Below are 20,648 nucleotides of genomic sequence, written 5' to 3' on the forward strand. Positions count from 1 at the left end.
TAAAAAATGGAAAGAATATGGCACCACAACAAACCTGGCAAGAGAGGGCCACCCACCAAAACTCACTGACCAGGCAAGGAGGGTATTAAGCAACAAAGAGACCAAAGATAACCCTGAAGGAGCTGCAAAGCTCCACAGCGGAGATTGGAGTATCTGTCCATAGAACCACTTTAAGCCGTACACTCCACAGAGCTGGGCTTTATGGAAGAGTGGCCAGAAAAAAGCCATTGCTTAAAGAAAAAAATAAGCAAACACGTTTGGTGTTTGCCAAAAGGCATGTGGGAGACTCCCCAAACATGAAACATGAAATGAAACTAAAATTGTGCTTTTTGGCCATCAAGAAAATCGCTATGTCTGGCGCAAACCCAACACCTCTCAACACCCCGAGAACACCATCCCCACAGTGAAGCATGGTGGTGGCAGCATCATGCTGTGGGGATGTTTTTCGTCGGCAGGGACTGGGAAACTGGTCAGAATTGATGGAATGATGGATGGCACTAAATACAGGGAAATTCTTGAGGGAAACCTTTTTCAGTCTTCCAGAGGTTTGAGACTGGGATGGAGGTTTACCTTCCAGCAGAACAATGACCCTAAGCCTACTGCTAAAGCAACACTCGAGTGGTTTAAGGGGAAACATTTAAATGTCTTGGAATGGCCTAGTCAAAGCCCAGACCTCAATCCAATTGAGAATCTGTGGTATGACTTAAAGATTGCTGTACACCAGCGGAACACATCCAACTTGAAGGAGCTGGAGCTGTTTTGCCTTGAAGAATGGGCAAAAGTCCCAGTGGCTAGATGTGCCAAGATTATAGATACATACCCCAAGAGACTTGCAGCTGTAATTGCTGCAAAAGGTAGATCTACAAAGTATTGACTTTGGGGGGGTGAATACTTATGCACGCTCAAGTTTTCTGTTTTTTTGTCTTATTTCTTGTTTGTTTCACAATAAAAAATATTTTGCATCTTCAAAGTGGTAGGCATGTTGTGTAAATCAAATGATACAAACCCCCAAAAAAATCTATTTTAATTCCAAGTTGTAAAGCAACAAAATAGGGAAAATGCCAAGGGGGGTCAATACTTTCGCAAGCCACTGTATATATATATAATTATAAACACAGTATCTGTTGACAATGTGCTTGAAAAATAAGTTGATCCCTGGAGCCAGCATTGTACTTCAGCCATCAACACCAGCAGAAGGATGTATACATCATCAGATGGAAAGAAACGCAAATGGATGGAGATCACATTAGTTTACTATAAAGCTATGTCTTAGTTGGTGCTTATCTTGGTGAGAGCCGAGTTCAAGTCAGCGTGAAGTTTTAACATCTACTCTCATGTAATGGAAATCATGAAGATCTGGATATGTCCAGTCACTGCTGTAAATAGTGCAGCTGGCAACAAGGGAAGACCTTGTGACAGCATGGAGAGACAGCCGACAGGAGGAAATTGGGGCTGGCAAGGGTTAGCTATCCTTGTCGGCAGTATCCAGCTCTATGTTTTCAAAGGTAAAAGGATGCTGGGGATACCAGCCCAAGGCTTTTAAAAAAATTTGAGAAAAATACCCCTAGTCTGCAAGAGCGGGGACAGAAGATGACTCAGCGTTGGATAACACTGTTAACAACTTAGGAATGGAAATGGATATGAGAATGGAGAGTACTTCACAAAAGACTCGCATTGATCAATACTTCTTATGAACTTCTTTCGAATGAAATCCAGCGACAGGACGCAAACCACAGTTTGCAGGATATCAGCACCCCTGTCATAGATGGGAGGAGGACTTGCGTGGATACAACTAGTGATGAACCTAATAATCCTTGCGATCCCGGTCAAATGAACCAGCGTAAGAGAGAAAAGAATCTCAATGGGCACAAGCCTGGAGTTAAATGTCCAAGAGCTTGTGAGAGAACTGCGTGGGACACAGTAAACACGGATCTCTGTTTTGCTTTGGAAAGATTAAGTGGAATAGTTGAAAAGCAGCTGGATAAATTTGGGGACATCATTTACACGTATGGAAGTGAGAGGTTTGGAGTTTAAAAAAGGAAGGAAAAAGTACAAACTATTCTTGAAAGTCTAGACAGCAGCAGGAGAGTGAATGCTTAGTTAGAGAAAGGAGGCAGCTCAGAAAGCAATGGAAAAGAGCAGAAAAGATAAGCTTGCAACATTGCACATAGCTGAATGCCTACGGAAACGCTACAAAAAGAAAGTGTGTGCGAAAACTAACTTTTATAAAGACTCATTCAGATTTGTAAAGAAGTTATTCACCAGTGAGATGGCACCCTAGAAGCATCTAAGTTTGAGCTGGAGAGATATTTGGAGGAAACGCATACAGATTCAAAAAGGCAGGAGCCAATGTCAGTTCCTTCAGACATCATACCTATCAATCCATCAGAATACCAAATGGAGGACTGTGCACCTAAGTGGAAAGAAGTAGAGCAAGCTGTAGAAAAAAAAAAAAAAAAAAAAAAGGGCGTCATCATCTCCAGGGCCTAATGGAGTTCCATACAAAGTGTACAAGAGTGCTTCTGGAGTTCTGCGAATCCTGTGGAAATTGAAAGTGGCATGGGAAAAACAGGTTGTACCAAGAGCATGGCGCCAAGCAGGTGGAGTCTTTATACCAAAAGAAAAAACTTCTACAAGCATCAGTCAGTTTCGCCCTATTTCCATATTAAACGTAGAAGAAAAGATTTCAGGATTGAAATGACCAGGTGCTGCGATGTGACCAATAAGTTGCCACCAGTTTCATCAAAGCATTACACACAAAAGACTATTTCTCCGTCCAGGAGAGCAACCACCAAGAAAAAGTTTTAAAACCAAGCCTCACCCAGCACAACTGGAAGCTGCTAGAGACTGGAAAATGCTTGTAGATGTTGGTCAATGGCTTATTTTATCACCTGAGATTGCCACCACTAACCTTCGAACCAGACATTGTCTTGTGGTCTGGATCAGCACACCTTGTTCATATGGTAGCGTTAACAGTACCATGGGAAGATGCTGTGGATTAGGCGTATGAGAGGAAGAAACTTCGGTATGCTAAACTAGCTACTGAAGTGGAACAGCGAGGATGGAGAGTCCGAGTTTACCCAGTGGAGGTAAATTCAAGATTCAATGGCCAAGAGTTGAGTCGCACAGTGAAGAATTTGTCTGAAGCAGCAGAAAGGAGCAGCAACTGGCTGTGGTTAAGATGGAAAGATTCTGCCTGGGGATCTCAAGTACAATAGAAAGAAAGCAACACTGATGTACGGGTAAGCAAGCTGGGCTGAGCTGAGTGGGGGTTGGAGGGGGGTGATGCTGGGACGCCAGAATCACTGTTGAGCCCTCTTGAGGTGTCATGGGCTAGTCAACAAAACACTGAGGATGGAAGCTGCCCATTTGAAGACCCCAGAGATGTACCCTACTTAGCTCAATCCAGACGGTTGTCATGCTGATGCGCTGGGGAGACTGCACTGGGTTGATCCCCGGAGCCAGCATCGCAGCCGTTGTGTGTGCTGATGCGCTGGGGAGGCAAAATGAACTGATCCCTGGAGCCAGCATTACACTTCAGCCATCAACACCAGACAGAAGGATATCATAAGAACATAAGAAAGTTTACAAACGAGAGGAGGCCATTCGGCCCATCTTGCTCGTTTGGTTGTTAGTAGCTTATTGATCCCAAAATCTCATCAAGCAGCTTCTTGAAGGATCCCAGGGTGTCAGCTTCAACAACATTACTGGGGAGTTGATTCCAGACCCTCACAATTCTCTGTGTAAAAAAGTGTCTCCTATTTTCTGTTCTGAATGCCCCTTTTTCTAAACTCCATTTGTGACCCCTGGTCCTTGTTTCTTTTTTCAGGCTGAAAAAGTCCCTTGGGTCGACACTGTCAATACCTTTTAGAATTTTGAATGCTTGAATTAGGTCGCCACGTAGTCTTCTTTGTTCAAGACTGAACAGATTCAATTCTTTCTACATCATCAGATGGAAAACAACGCAAATGGATGGAGATGCAGATGGATCACATTAGTTTATTGCAAAACTACGTCTTAGTTGGTGTTGTCTTGGCGAGAGCCGAGTTCAATTCGGCATGAAGTTCAACATCTACTCTCGTAATGGAAATCATTTTTTATATATATAAATTGTCATCACATGCATAATTGCTTTTTCAAAGAGCATTCGACTGAATTTTTGTTAGACAGCTGTAATTGTATATAAATAAATATGTGCTGCTTTTTTATTTAGATGTATTTTGCCAGATCTAGCATGTATTGATGTTTTATGTATATAATTTTGTAATTGTAAAATTATTGTATACTGTATCCATACAGTGCCCTGATACAACCTCTGAAAAATAAATAAATGGATATGATGTATTGGGTGGCTAACATATTATAATGTGATACTGATAGAATTGTTTTCCTTCAGTCTCTTCAGTCAGCTGGTCAGGGTAACTTTCTTCATTAGAGTGCACCTCTTGCATAATATATATTTTTATTTTTTTGTTTTGTAGTTTGTGCTACTTACTAGTTACAGTGCCTATGGAAAGTCTACATCCCCTTGAACTTTTTTCACATTTTGTTGTGTCAGTGCCTCAGAGTTTCATGCATTTTAATTGTTTTTTTTTTTTGGTTTTTTTCCCCCCGACTTATCTACACACCATATTCCACACTGTTAAGGGTAATTTATTTTTATTTTTTTATTAAATACAAAACTGAAAGATTATAATGGATAAGTCTCCATCCCTCTGAGTTAATACTTGCTGGAAGCACTTTTGACAGCAATTACAGCTTTGAGTCTGTTGGGATAGGTCTCTACAAATATTTGACCATTCTTCTTTACAAAACTGTTCAAGCTCTGTCAAGTTTCTTGGGGAGCGTTGATGGACAGCAATCTTTCAAGTCATGCCAAAAATTTTCGATTGGATTTAGGGCGGGGCTCTGACTGGGCCACTCAAGGACATTTACCTTTCCTTAGCCACGCCAGTGTAGTTTTGGCTGTGTGCTTTGGGTCGTTGTTGTGCTTAAAGGTGAACTTCTATCCCAGTTTCAGCTTTCTTGCAGAGGGCAGTTGGTTTTCCTCAAGGACTCTGTACTTTGCTCAATACATTTTCTCTTCTGTCCCGACAAGTGCCCCAGTCCCTGCTGATGAGACACATCTCCATAACATGATGCTGCCACCACCATTCTTCACAGCAGGGATGGTGTTCTTTGGGTTATGCGCTGTGTTGGGTTTGCGCCAAACATAGCGCTTTGCATTTAGGCCAAAAAGTTCAATTTGAGTTTCGTCAGACCTCAAAACTTTTTTTGCCACATGGCTACAGAATCTCCTGAGTGTTTTTTGCATACTTCAAACAGGATTCAAGGTGGGCTTTCTTGAGTAATGCCTTCCTTCTTGCCACCCTACCATACAGGCCCAATTTGTGGAGTGCTTGGGATATTGTTGTCACATGCACACTTTAACCAGTCTTGTCCATAAAAGCCTGTAGCTCTTGCAAAGTTGCCATTGGCCTCCTGGTAGCCTCTCTGATCTGTCTCCTTCTTGCTTGATCATACAGTTTGGAGGGACTGCCTGATCTAGACAGGGTCCTGGTGGTGCCATACACTTGCCACTTCTTAATAATCGTCTTGACCATGCTCCAAGGGATATTCAAGGCCTTTGGTATATTTTTTTATACCCATCATCTGGTCTGTGCCTTTCAACAGCTTTGTCCCAGAGTTTGTTCGAAAGCGCCTTGATGTTCATGGTTGAGTCTTTGCTTTGAAATGCACTACCCAGCAGAGAGAACCTACAGGATCTGCTGAATTTACCCTGAAATCATGTGAATCACTACAATTTAACACAGGTGGAGGCCACTTAACTTGGTGTGTGATTTTGAAGCCGATTGGTTACACCTGAGCTAATTTAGGATTGCTTTTACAAGGAGGGTGGACAGTTATCCAACCAAGCTATTTTAGTTTTTATTAATTAATTTTCTACACATTTCTAGAATATTTTTTTCACTTGGAGGTTGTGGGGTAGGATGTTTAGATTAAAAAACAAAAACTATTTTAATGTATTTAAATTCCAGGCTATAAGGCAACAACAGCTGAACATTTTGAAAGGGGGAGTAGACTTTCTATAGGCACTGTATATTCATTGCTACACTTAATAAAACATTGAATACAACATCTAGTTTTTTTTTTTTTTTTATACACTGTCAATTTTGTAATAAGAGTAAAAAGTTGTGTGAATAAACACACCTATAGCAAAAGTACAGATGTGGGAAAAGCTTGCAAAGAGGAAATGTACAATATGTGCTTGTTTCTTGTAGTTTTAAAATGTTAAACTCAAGACTTTTTCCATCATCTCCCCTTACATTGCATGTTGTGCACATGTTAAAAGCACACTGCTGCACTGAAGGGGTGCACTCACGGCATGCACTTTCACATGCTGCACAGGATCGGTAAAGATAAAGGGCGATTAACCGGTATGTCATTCATAAGGTAGAAGTAAGGAAAAGTGGATTGATTCTCCCCACTTATGTTATGTTTTTTTTTTTTTGCTTTTATAGTACTGTGCTTTTAAAACTTTATATTGATAACAAACTTGATGCACAGTTCTCCTTAAATCCCCCTTCGTGAGTTTTTTTTTCCCGCTATCCGTTTAAATATTTCTGCACATCTCTATTTCTTGCCATCAAGCTGTTTTATGACTTCAAAATCCTTAATTAAAGTGATGTCTCCTTATCAGTCCAAAAGTAGCTTTGTTTTCTCGCATGTGCCGTCATGTTTAATGCTGTGAGTATTTGTTATTGCACGTGTCTGTTGTGAGTTACGTGTCATAGTCGGAATATGCTGTTTACATGGCTTTATGTTCATGTAAACACACTGTATGATTGCAGTAGTCTTGAATGAAAAATTACATTGAAATCTGTGCATGCAGTCTTTGTTATATCTGTCCAGGTTACAGGGTCTTTAAGAATAAATACCCATGAGGTAATGGTTACATTTCTATTTTCAGGGAATCAGACTTATGATAATAACCTAACCTTATTTGGAAATTAGATTTTCTTTTGTTGACACTGCAGATGATCTCCTTTCTCAGTGTGTTGTCTGTAGTGATGTGTTGGCTAATGATAGACTGTTTATTAAAAACAAGTTCAACCAGAGAAACATGTGTTTTTAGAGGTTTGCAGCTATTTCCATAGTATCTTATTTTTATTTTTGCACATCGGAATTAGGTGTGGTGTTCTATGTGTTGGATGACGGGCAGGAAGGTGGTGTGGGGGTGCCTAGTAAAGCAAGAAAATTGCTAAGGTGGGACGTGATTCAGAAAAGGTTGAGAATAGCATAAGCTGTGCTATTTATACCACCTGCATTTTTCATTTCATCTCTTAATTTGGTTTTACCTTCTTTCCAGACAGCTGCTCAAAGTGCTCATTCAAAAATATTCATACCCAGCTAGTTGAGGCACCTTTAGCAATAATAACCTTTTAAATGATTAGGATAATTGTCAATTAGCTTTTGGCATGATTTAGTTATTTTTGACCATTCTTTAAAGCAAAATTGTTCCAGTTCATTCAAATTCCAAGGACTTTTGCACAGCATTTTTCAGCTCATACCAAAGATTCATTTTTTCAACTTATACCAAGGGACTTTGACTAGGTGTTGGAAAACATGGATTGAGAATTGATTAGCAGTTTGCTACGCATGTGGACTGGCAGAGCTATACTGGTGTTTTTTTCTGAAAAGAGACTAATATTGCAGATAGCAGACTGTTTGGTTCAAATTGCATGTACTGCTTACAATTGATAGAGACATTGCGTCTACAAGTTTCTTGCCCAGCATTGACTGCAAGCTAAAAAGATAACAATGCTGTGGACCAGAAGGGGCCAGGCTGTAAGACTTTGGAATGCAAAGCATAAAGGGGCTAAAAGGCTCCCAGGGACTGGCGTTGGACCCAGAGGTTCTCAGAGAGATCGAAAGAGATAATGCCACTGGGATCAAAGGGGCAGATTTATGGACCTTTTTTCTCCAGGAGTGTGAAGAATGCACTGAGTTCAGAGGTTGTCACACTAGACTACACACACACACACACACACACACACACTCACTAAATTAACAGAATAATGTGTTGTACCTTGACCATTGGTTAAGTGTCAGAGAAAGGGGAGGTGGACCATCTATACAGAAGGGTATTTAATGTCATGCAAACATTGTAATGTTGAGTATTCTGTTTGTCCTGTACCTGGGACCAGACTCCCTGCATATTTCTTGAATCTGCTTAATCACCATCATTTTTTGTAAGTTACTTCACTAGGCCATTCCAGAACCTTGATTTTGATGTGTGCTTTGGATCGTTGTCGTGTTGGAATGTCCAGTTCAGCTTTAAGCCAAGTTTTGTAGCAGAGAGTTTCAGGTTTTTGGCCATTATCTTTTGGTATGCTATGGAATCCAAATGTAACGACTACCAGTGTGACCAAATAGCTTGATTTTGTTTTTTTTTGTTTGTTTCATCTCTCCATAGAGATGAAACTCATAGCCATCATTCAAATGGCGTTTTGCAAACTTTGAGCGATTTGGCCTTGTGGCTTTTTTCTTGGCCTTCGACCATTGAGATCTTCACCATGCAATTCTTGACCTGTAATTGAGATGGAAACCCCAGTCTCACTTGCAGCAAATTCACTTTGAATATGTTTGGCCGTCAATCTCGGATTGTTATTAACCTTCCTCACTATTCTTCTACTTGTTCTTGGTGAAAGAACCTTCTTTTTTCCAGACTGAGGGAGCGTTGTGACAGTACCATAAGTCTTTTGCTTCTTGATAATAGAAACAATAGTTTACATATTTTTGGGATACGGAAATAAATAATTTTCTTCATTTTATACTCTCTAAGTGTTCAGTCTAGCATTTTCTATACTAGAATTAGGTTCTGCATTATTATCATTGAAAATTCTAGCACCTTGTAGACAGTAATATCCTAGCATCGACTGGTATGAGTACTTCTGAATTAGCAATTTTGGAGTTTTGCAAAAAATAATTTTGCTACAAAAGATTTTTTTTAATTGTTTTTGAGAAATTTTTTGAAATTATAAATTTCCATTGGGGTATGTAAACTTTTGACTACAACTGTGTGTATGTATGTCTGTCTATATATATATATATATATATATATATATATATATATATATATATATATATATATATATATATATATATATATACACATACACACACACAGTACTGTTAGTTTTAGGTAGGTGTGAAAAGATACTGTAAAGTAAGAATGCTTTCAAAAATAGACTTGTTAATAGTTTATATTTATCAATTAACTAAGCAAACTGAGTGAACAGAAGAAAAATCTACATCAAATCAGTATTTGGTGTGACCACCCTTTGCCTTCAAAACAGCATCAATTCTTCTAGGTACACTTGCACGCAGTTTTTGAAGGAACTCGGCAGGTAGGTTGGCCCAAACATCTTGGAGAACTAACCACAGTTCTTCTGTGGATTTAGGCAGCCTCAGTTGCTTCTCTCTCTTCATGTAATCCCAGACAGACTCAATGTTGAGATCAGGGCTCTGTGGGGGCCATACCATCACTTCCAGGACTCCTTGTTCTTTACGCTGAAGATAGTTCTTAATGACTTTCGCTGTATGTTTGGGGTCGTTGTCATGCTGCAGAATAAATTTGTGGCCAATCAGATGCCTCCCTGATGGTATTGCATGATGGATAACTAGCTGCCTGTACTTCTATGCATTGAGGAGACCATTAATTCTGACCAAATCCCCAACTCCATTTACAGAAATGCAGCTCCAAATTTGCAAGGAACCTCCACCATGCTTCACTGCTGCCTGCAGACACTCATTCATATACTGCTCTCCAGCCCTTCTGTGAACAAACTAACTTCTGCTATAGCCAAATATTTCAAATTTTGACTCATCAGTCCAGAATACCTGCTGCCATTTTTCTGCACCCCAGTTCCTGTATTTTCGTGCATGATGGCATTGCTGGACATCTTCCGATTGCGAAGGGAAGTAAGCATGATGTGTCTTTCATCCGCTGCAGTAAGTTTCCTTGGCCGACCACTGCGTCTGCGGTCCTCAACGTTGTCCATTTCTTTGTGCTTCTTCAAAAGAGCTTGGTCAGCACCTCCGGAAACCCTTGTCTGCCTTGAAATTTCTGCCTGGGAGAGACCTTGCTGATGCAGTATAACTACCTTGTGTCTTGTTGCTGTGCTCAGTCTTGCCATGGTGTATGACTTGACAGTAAACTGTCTTCAGCAACCTCACCTTGTTAGCTGAGTTTGGCTGTTCCTCACCCAGTTTTATTCCTCCTAAACAGCTGTTTCTGTTTCAGTTAATGATTGTGTTTCAACCTACATATTGAATTGATGATCATTAGCATCTGTTTGGTATAATTGTTTAATCATACACCTGACTATATGCCTACAAAATCCCTGACTTTTTGCAAGTGTACCTAGAAGAATTGATGCTGTTTTGGAGGCAAAAGGTGGTCACACCAAATATGGATTTGATTTAGATTTTTCCTGTTCACTCACTTTGCATTTAGTTAATTGATAAGTGTAATCTATTAACATGTTTATTTTTGAAAGCATTCTTACTTTACAGCATATTTTCACACCTGCCTAAAACTTTTGCACCGTACTCTGTGTGTGTGTGTGATATATATATATATATATATATATATATATATATATATATATATATATATATATATATATGTGTAAATATAAATGTAAATTACACACACACAGTAGATTATTAGCAACCCTGATAAGAGAACTTTCAGTTATTAACAACATTTTCCCAGGAACCATCCCGTCCCATAGACTTTAATTTTAATGGAATTCTGATATTAGCAACTGCATGCAGCTTATTGACAACTTTATTAGTAGGTGCCAGTGCTACAGAGTGCACTTGCATGATTTATGTACATACTTCGTACTGTTGTAAGTACAACACATTTTTATGTTTGCTTTACTCATTGTAAGGAAAATTGTAGTACATAGTTGTGTAGAACTATTTAACCCTACTCGCTTTTTTTGTTCGTTTTACACACACGTGAAGTAAACGGTTCTATGGGTATTTTGTGTTTCTCCTGGTAATTTTTTAACACAATTTTAAAACACATTTCAGTGCCATATTTGTACAACTACAGTATATATTGTTCCATATAAATACACTAAGCGGGGGCTTTTCGCTTATTGGCTTTCGGTTAATGGCAACTCTTTGCTGGGAACTGAGAGGTTGTTAATAAGCGTCTTCTACTGTGTGTGTATCTATCTATCTCTGTCTCTCTCATAATACAGTGATTGCTAATTAGATGCTTATTGCTTTGTTTATAGCTTTTAAAGGCAGAAGTGGAGAGACTTGTACTACTTGTAGAAGCCTTGAACATGGAAGAAAGGAGTAGTCCAGCACTCCATGATGCATTAATACAACAGCAAGAAAAAGCAGTGTCAACACAGGTCATAGAAGCTGCTGCTAATATGCGGGTAAGAAGTAATCTTCATTTAACATTAACTTCTTAGGCCTGATATTCTGTGGCAGTGACCTTTTAATTCACTAATGTCTTTTGAAGTTTGACAGTCAATGTGCTCTAGGGATCAGAGGAGAGGGCAAGAGAGTAATTACGTAGTGGGTCGAATTGAATCCCATTTGACTTTCTGGTTCCCTGTAGGACCCTAAGCAGCTGTATTACCTGTAGTTTCATGTTTTAAACAGCTACACGATCAAACAACCAGTACACAGAATCAGGGAAATCGACAGCATGAGCTGTTAATGTACTTGGACTTGCTTAACGAAAAAAAATATGGACATTCATTTTAAAGAAATTTTAAAGGGGATTTTATGCCAGTGCAAGAAGTTCAACTGAGGACCAGTATTCAGTCTCCAGTTTTATAATGCTGAGCTGGACTAAATAGATATTTTAACAAGAAGTGTTAACATCTCTGCTGACCAGCTAGTTTAAAACCAGCAGTAATGTACTCCTGTCAGTCATGAAAACTTTTAGAAAAACAGGTAGACAAGGCCAGACAGCACCTCTTGAATTACCGGCCTGGATTGGAAGCGTCTGTGGGAAACGTGTGTAAAGTCTGGTTCGATCTTCAACTTAATCTGGCACGACTTGGATGCGAGTATGTCCGACAACTAACAAAAACATCTTTTGAGATCCACAAACTCGAGGACACAAATGCACCCAATGATCCAGCCTCAGCCTCCATCACAGTAGCTTCCCTGCTTTCCTCAGTGTCATTTGAAACTCCGCTTATCAGCTTGTGCTCAGTTGTTTCACTAGTTTCTAGTGAGATGCCACTTTTGATGCAGGAATTCACAATAAATGGACATGTGCCATTTATTTTTACTAAGTGAACAATAAATTAAATTTACATTACATTTGGGACTATTACACTGCAGGTGTATAAGTAATACAAGTTCCTGGTTTTGTCTTAATTTAAAATGGTTTAATTTTAATTATTTTTCTTCCCCCACATGACAGGTAGCTGTGTTTTATAAGCGGTATAAAACACAATGGGCTGTGCGGTTCCAATGAGATATATATATATATATATATATATATACACACACACACACACATATACACACACACTTCTGGGGCGTGGTATATATCATGGGAACCGCACAGCCAGTCATGGTTTATACCATACATATACACGTACGTGTGTGTATGTCTATATATATGTATGTATGTATGTATATATATATAATATATAATCATTGGAACCGCACAGCCCGTCGTGGTTTATAACTCCACTCAAAACAGAATTAATAGTATAAAAATTATTTGAAGTTACATTTCAGAAGCTGTATTTTTTGTTTGGCATATTGTAATGAAAAATGATAAACTGACCAAGATCCTTGTATTAGTTATTTTTCAGTGTGAAATGAATATTATTTTAAGCATCCCCTTTTAGTTATGCTTTAAAAAAAAAAAAAAAAAAAAACCTTCAAGTTGTACAATTTTTAAATATTTTATTTTTAATGTGGAATATTCCATTTCAGTCTGTTACTGTGTACCAATAAACCTGGGTTATCCATTGCTTTAGTAATATACTGTGTATTGCAAGGTTCACTTTTTCTATCCTCTTCTATTTTTTAAGGCATTCTCAGAGAACGTGCTAAAGATATTTTCTATGGATTGCAAAAAGATGTCAGAGGAAATATTTGAGCAAACAATGCCTGTGGGCAAACACTGGAGGGTAAATTGCAAAACAGGTACATCTATTTGACACCCAGTAAAAGTTGACACTTTTTATTGTCATTAGAAATGATTTGCAAGTTGGTAATTATTACTAGATTATTTGCCTTGGGCATTTGAATGTACAGTAAATAACAACTGAATGAAAAGTTTCTTTTGGAATAGTTAGAAAATGGTTCACGTGAAGATTTCCATGATATACTCTTGTTGCAACTTGAGCACGATCAGTGTATACAGGTGGCTGGATCTGTGCCTCATTATTGTATAAATTATATACCCCAGTATATTCTCAGCAATGTTATACAACTTAATAATCAAAGTTCACATCATGGCTTATTTGTTTTATTATTGCTTCCTTTTCATTACTGGCAAGGTTGTAATTACCAGCAGCTCTTAAATTTCCCAATTAACTGGTTGATATTTGCCAGCGTATGATGAACAAGTTAACTTTATCTGATCCATCATATAAGCATGGCTTGTTATGTATCATCTGTCAACCCAGTGCCTCTTGCACTGAAAAGGAAAGGTACATCAAGCTCTGGGAAATGTCATTTTTTATATATAGATGTCTAGGTTTTATTGTTGTGTTTCACTCCTTAAACCAGAGTAAATAGTAAGTTAATAAACCAATTAATATGTTTATAATTCATTATTCAGTGTCATAGTCAAGGGAAGAAAAAACACGTTTCAGAATTATATATAATTCTCTATAATTCTCCCATTGTTTTCTTCTTCAAAATTGGAATATGAAAGTAAACACTGAATTATAACATTACATTTGCATTGATTTTTTTTTATTTTTATTTTTATTTTTTTTACCTAGCTTCAATCTCGTAAACACATGGAGTGGCAGGTGCACAGTTTTCAGTTGTTTGCAATATGGTCTAGATTGTAAGGAAATCTAAAGAACACAGACAAGAGAAATCATATTTTGTATGATTTGTTTGGTAAAAGTATAGCAAATAGACAAGTCAACAACATGTAAGGTTGGCATGGTTAAAGAACACAAAAAGTCCTGACATGCTTCTGTTTTCATGTGCATTGTAGTACTGCCCAGCAGCCCCAGTGAGTATGCTGCCTCAGCTGCGCAGAGCGTGATTGGTCTGGTGTTGGAAGGAATCCAGCCGCTGCCTGATGACGGCAGGATCCCAGCATTAACAGAAGCTATGACTGCTTTCATGGAAGCCTGGATGGACCATATATTGAAGCAAAAGATCAAATTCAGGTATTATCTTTGTTATCAAGAAAGTAATTCTTCTATTTTATATTCTTTTTATATACTTTAGATTTTTATTTTTTTTAAACATTTAATATATAATACAGGAGTTATTTGAAAAACACATGTTAATGCTAATCGGTATTGTCCTCCAGCATTCAGGGTGCCTTACAGTTGAAGCAGGATTTCGATATGGTGAGGGATTTAATCAAATCAGAAAAATACAGCTTATCCGAGGAGATCAGGCAGAGGCTCCTATCCATGAGAGTTTTTCATCAGGTTGACAACGCCATCATTTGCCTGCTTCAGCAGCCAACCAGCAAAGCCTACATACCTTCACGCACCTGGGAACCCTTCAGGAGATGCTGTAAGTGGTTCAAACCATTACTGTGATTAGATAGAAGTTTTATGTAAAATACATAATAAAGATATACTCTACGTAATACCCTTAAAAAACCTGGTGCAATTATTAATGTATTACAGATATGTGGTTGGTGGTTCTAATTTCATTATGTTACAGTAATAAAATAATTTAATAATTTCAAATAACCTAATTTACAGCCTACTTGAATGCTGGTGCTGGCCAGCGCTATGATGCATCCAGAACATGTTTAAAACAATCTGCATGTAACTTTTGTTTCTCTGCAATGAGGATCAGTAATAACAAAGTTCTCCTTTGATTAGGAGCTGCGTTACCAGCTTGTGTTTCTTGGAATTAGCTTTGAATTGACGCGCCTGCATTTCTCTGCACTGGCACTGCATTCTCATGTTAATGTGACGATACAGAAAGAACCTCCTACTTCTGAGCTCATCATGTCAACATTATTGAAACTTCTCACGTGTGTGGGGAGACACTTGAAACGTGGCCAAAGATAATCATTTAGCTTCATAATTTTTTTCTCCAGTGACGTTTGAGGCCAGCGATCAGAGGCTCAGAGGAACAATGTGTTTTTTTTTTTTTTGTTGATTCCTGTACTAAACTATATTGAGTCTGGTTGAGTTGGTTTTGGAAGAAACAAGTTTAGCAAATTTTTAATTAAGCCAGTTATGGAAAATATAATTTTTTGACTTAAATTTTTAATTTTTTTATAATTTTATATCTGAACTAATTTTTTTTGTCAACTGTCCAGTTTATATATATAATATATATATATATTATATATATTATATACATATATATATATTAGTATATTATTATATAATTTACATAAAGTGATATTATATAGTGTATTAAAAAAAATAAATAAATTCCCTTAAAAAAATAAATAAATTCTCCCTTCAAAATTAAAAAAGAAAAAAAAAAAAAGGATTGTAATGGTTGGATTCATTGTATTTTTGTGCCTTCGTCCATTTAAAAATAAATAAATAAATAAATTGCAACAAATATATGTGAGGCATGGATAGGTTAGACCAGATGCTGGAGCTGTACAGTGCTGCAAGGAAGACCATGGCATGGTAGAAGAAGCTTGGCATGTGTATGGTCCAGATCTCATTGTGCAATGCCTACGTAGTGCACTCAAGTTAGGCACCAGAGCTTCAGCCCACATTTCTTGTATTTCATACCCCTGTGATCTCCAGCCTTTTGTTCGATACACAAGGAGTACTAGAGACTGAAAGTTCAGAAACAGTGGCAAGGCTTAGTGAACGGCATTTTATTCGAATGCTGCCACAGTCCAAGAGAAAAGCCTATCTTCAAAAAAATTGTCGTGTGTGTTCCTGCAAGGGCATGCGGAGGGATCTGCGGTACCACTGTCCACGGTGTCCCTCTCAGTCAGGCCTCTGTTTGGAGGAGTGTTGAAAAGTACCGCACAGTACATGAGTTCTGGAAGGACTACATAAACCTTCAAAACAAGCCAACGTAACCAGAAGTAGTAAAAAAAAAACAAAAAAAACACTTGTTTTTATTTCGTGTGGCAACATTATAGGTAACAAAACAATTAAAGGGAGATGTTATGTTACGTATTTCTAAAATCCTTATTTTGTGCAGATTCGTAAAATGTATACTTTTGCCAGGATATCTAATTCTTTGTTATTATACTGTGCTCATGAAATCTGGGTGGGTGCTATCGAAGTGGAAAAGTCAGTGGCCTGTTGTCAGCCTAGAGCACATACTACCCCCAAAACTAATTAAAACAGTTTTCACAATGACAAAGGCATAGAGCAGCTTAAAAGTCTCTAAAATCTTACATCAGACATAATGATTTTAGAAACTGCACTGATCTGTAATTGGGGTGGTGGTAGTCTGCTTTAAATAGGATGTACAGTCAGGAAAGCATCAAACGTTAATATTTTGGGAGATCAATTTTTTTTAACGTGTGTTAATCGCACTCCTATCTTGTCCCCCTTAATTTACCGTAATTAATTTCCTGCTGTGCCATTTTAGTGCATGTCAGGATTAAGCGCATGCAATCATCGTTTTAATATAGTAAATTTGTCACAGGACCACATTATGTAGCAAAGCACTCAAACTGAAGGCCTTCTGAATGGTCAGTTTATTATTTTAAAACTTTGATGGTTGATTGGATATCAACCACCAAGATGGTTACTTATATCTGCTGTCAAAGTGAGTTCCAGTATCACAGAAGGGCATCTAGTCTGTTGTACTACCTGTGTGCTAAACATGCTTTCACTTCTCAAAATACACAGAAAACTGTCAGTTTTGACAGCGTACTCTCTTAAAAATTCAGGATCACTGCAAACCCATGAATCAAGCCAAGGACCATGCTATGAGTATAACCAGCGCTGCGATAACTACCAGTTGCAGACCTGTTAACTCTGTAGCTTTGTTTCAATAACCACATTTTATTTTTAAATGATTTTATTTACAATTATGGAGGATGTAACTGTTACTCAGTGAATGTTTTGTTTTATTTAGGCAATTTCAAGTTATTAATAAGATAATTTAAAATTATTATTATTATTATTATTATTATTATTATTATTATTATTATTATTTAAACGGCAATGAAAAACATTAGTGTGAGTAAAGGAAACTGATCATTAAAATTTAAATAAAAACAAATAGCTTGGTTGGATAAGTGTCCACACCCCTTGTAATAGCAGTCCTAAATTAGCTCAGGTGTAACCAATCGCCTTCAAAATCACACACCAAGTTAAGTGGCCTCCACCTGTGTTAAATTGTAGTGATTCACATGATTTCAGGATGAATTCGGCAGTTCCTGTAGGTTCCCTCTGCCTGGTAGTGCATTTCAAAGCCAAGACTCAGCCATGAGCACCAAGGCGCTTTCAAAAGGACTCCGGGACAAAGTTGTTGAAAACACTGTGTAACAAATTTTTTTTTTTTTTTTTGTTCCTGGGTAGTAAGTGTTATTTCCTAATTGCTTATGCCTCAAAAGTATAGAAAATGGCTATTATTCCCCACAAACTTTGCTTTTGTGACCAGGACAGTGATATTTCAAAATATCACTATTTCCAATGGGAAAACGGGCAAATGTGTGTCTTTTCGTTCACATAAAGTCAGAAAAAAACAACATATGAATTCAAATTAACATGTATTTACTGGAAATAGTGATATTTTGAAATATCACTGTCCTGGTCACAAAAGCAAAGTTTGTGGGGAATAATAGCCATTTTCTATACTTTTGAGGCATAAGCAATTAGGAAATAACACTTACTACCCAGGAACAAAAATTGTGTTACATAGTGAAATCACAGATCAGGGGATGGGTATAAAAAAAAAATCAAAGGCCTTGAATATCCCTTGGAGCATGGTCAAGACAATTATTAAGAAATGGAAGGTGTTTGGCACCACCAAGACCCTGCCTAGATCAGACCGTCCCTCCAAACTGGGTGACCGAGCAAGAAGGAGTCTGATCAGAGAGGCTACCAAGAGGCCAGTGGCAACTTTGCAAGAGCTACAGGCTTTGATGGCCAAGACTGTTCAAAGTGTGCATGTGACAACAATATCCCAAGCACTCCGCAAATCTGGCCTGCATGGTAGGTTGGCAAGAAGGAAGCTATTACTCAAGAAAGCCCTCATTAAATCCCGTTTTGAAGTATGCAAAAAGACACGCAGGAGATTCTGAAGCCATGTGGCAAAAAGTTTTGTGGTCTGACAATCCTAAAATGGAAATGTTTGGCCTAAATGGAAAGCATTATGTTTGGCATAAACCAAACGCAGCGCATCACCCAAAGAACACCATCCCTACTGTGAAGCATGGTGGTGGCAGCATCATGTTATTGGGATGTTTTCTCATCGGCAGGGACTGGGGCACTTGTCAGGGTTGAAGGGACAATGAATGGAGCAAAGTACAGAGAAGTCCTTGAGGAAAATCTGCTGCCCTCTGCAAGAAAGCTGAAACTGGGACAGAAGTTCACCTTTCAGCATGACAATGACCCAAATGACACAGCCAAAGCTACACTGGAGTGGCTAAGGAACAAAAAGGTAAATGTCCTTGAGTGGCCCGGTCAGAACCCCGACCTAAATTTGTGGCATGACTTGAAAGATTGCTGTCCATCAACGCTCCCCAAGAAACTTGACAGAGCTTGAACAGTTTTGTGAAGAAGAATGGTCAAATATTGCCAAATCTTGGTGTGCAAAGTTGGTAGAGACCTATCCCAACAGACTGACAGCTGTAATTGCTGCCAAAGGTGCTTCCACCAAGTATTAACTCAGGGGGGTGGAGACTTATCCAATTATGATCTTTCAGTTTTGTATTTTTAATTTATAATTTATTTATAATTTTTTTTCTCAATAAAAACTTTTTTTCCCCTTAACAGCGTGGAGTATGGTGTGTAGATAAGTCGGAAAAAAATCCTCATTTAAATACTTGAAACTCTGAGGCACTGACACAACACAATGTGAAAAAAGTTCAAGGGGGTGTAGACTTTCTATAGGCACTGTATATCCTGTTTTCAAAAAGTGTGTGCATCAACTAATTAAGAAACATGATCACCTTTTTAAAGGGATACAGACCTAGAAACAAACAAATACAAAAAAACCACAATAAACAGGAAAATTAGCTAAAATAATTTTAATATATCTTAAATTTTATTTTGATTTATTTTTTTCTTCCATCCAGAATGTGTTTTGCCTGGCCAGGCATATTGCTGTTCAAATTAAAAACCAAAAATGTGAACTTTCTGTATTATATATGAGAAGTACTTCTAGACCATCAAACCACATTACAAAGTAATGCAAAATTCAGCATGACACTGAACTAAATACTTTTAGAGGTATCTTGAGTTTGCATTTATATGCAGAGAAGATTAAATTACTTCCAGATTAGCTAGTCCTGTGCATGAAGTATAGAAATATTTCGGTTTTGAGGTGGCTTATGATGGCATGGAATAGAAAGACAGTATAACAATGCCTTGTTTTTCTCCATGGATTTTGTGAAGCAAAGCACCACTAAGTTATTGCTTTTCATATGTAAATATCTGTTAATGTCTACATATGAACTGAACTGTATATATGTTTCACATTGTAATTATTATATTTTTCTGTGTTTTTGGAAGACTTCAATATTATTAATATCGATATCAAAATACGTGCATGATATTGGTGTATTATTTTTATATAATTTCCCACCCCTATAATAAACTGACTCTTGTGATTTAGCAGTTGGTTTAAACTGAGTCGGTTGACTCAGGCAGGGGCCAAATTAGACGTTATTGCAGAGGGAGTCTTTTAAAAATGAAGTAGATAGATTACGTTTACAAGTAGGCATGCTTAAATTCAAAGGTAGAGCACAGCACACAGTCATGCTGAAGAACCAAAAGTGCAGTTAACATATTTATTGACTGGTGAAATGCAATTCAAAGCCTCTGCAGTATGTCCACTGTTTTGTCATTTCAAATCTTTTCACAAAACAAAACTTTAAAGCTACAGTGTACTGTGCAGAAGCACACCATGATGAAACACATTTATAGGTGAAAAACAGTAGAATAAAAGGTCGCTACATTTAATTAAATATATAAACACATGAAAATCTGTCCACTGAAATAAAGGGCTTTACATAGTCTCTGTAAGCAAGAAATTGCAGTGTCCAGTGTGAAAACAACACAAAATAATAAATGAACATCCAAAGTAGCACTATAGCATTAAAATGATAAATACAATAAAAATGGTGCTTGAGTTACAAGCTCTTGCAGTGTCTAAAAATATATATTTTTTTATCTATTTTATCCAAAATATGGATTGTAGCGTAACAGGAACGTGTAATCAATCAGACTGTGGAATTGGTATCATGTGATCCGAAACCACTGAACACCACGTCTTTG

The 20,648-nt window shown here is 37.8% G+C and overlaps 1 protein-coding gene across 6 annotated transcripts in view; it reads left to right on the plus strand.

Annotated features, from left to right (window-relative positions):
- The window catches only part of ccdc142 (coiled-coil domain containing 142), a 63,442-nt gene that overhangs the window by 42,185 nt on the left and 609 nt on the right, over positions 1–20,648 (plus strand). For 5 of the 6 annotated variants that reach the window (XM_041268329.1, XM_041268338.1, XM_041268347.1 and 2 more), the window contains 4 exons: positions 11,316–11,465; positions 13,092–13,206; positions 14,237–14,414; positions 14,561–14,772. In XM_041268329.1, coding sequence (XP_041124263.1) covers positions 11,316–11,465; positions 13,092–13,206; positions 14,237–14,414; positions 14,561–14,772 — 655 coding nt within the window. Of the gene's footprint in view, positions 1–11,315; positions 11,466–13,091; positions 13,207–14,236; positions 14,415–14,560; positions 14,773–20,648 lie in introns of those variants that run through there. The other variant, XM_041268359.1, reaches the window with a different exon arrangement.

Source organism: Polyodon spathula, chromosome 1 (genome assembly GCF_017654505.1).
Source record: "Polyodon spathula isolate WHYD16114869_AA chromosome 1, ASM1765450v1, whole genome shotgun sequence".
Classification (NCBI taxonomy): Eukaryota; Metazoa; Chordata; class Actinopteri; order Acipenseriformes; family Polyodontidae; genus Polyodon; species Polyodon spathula.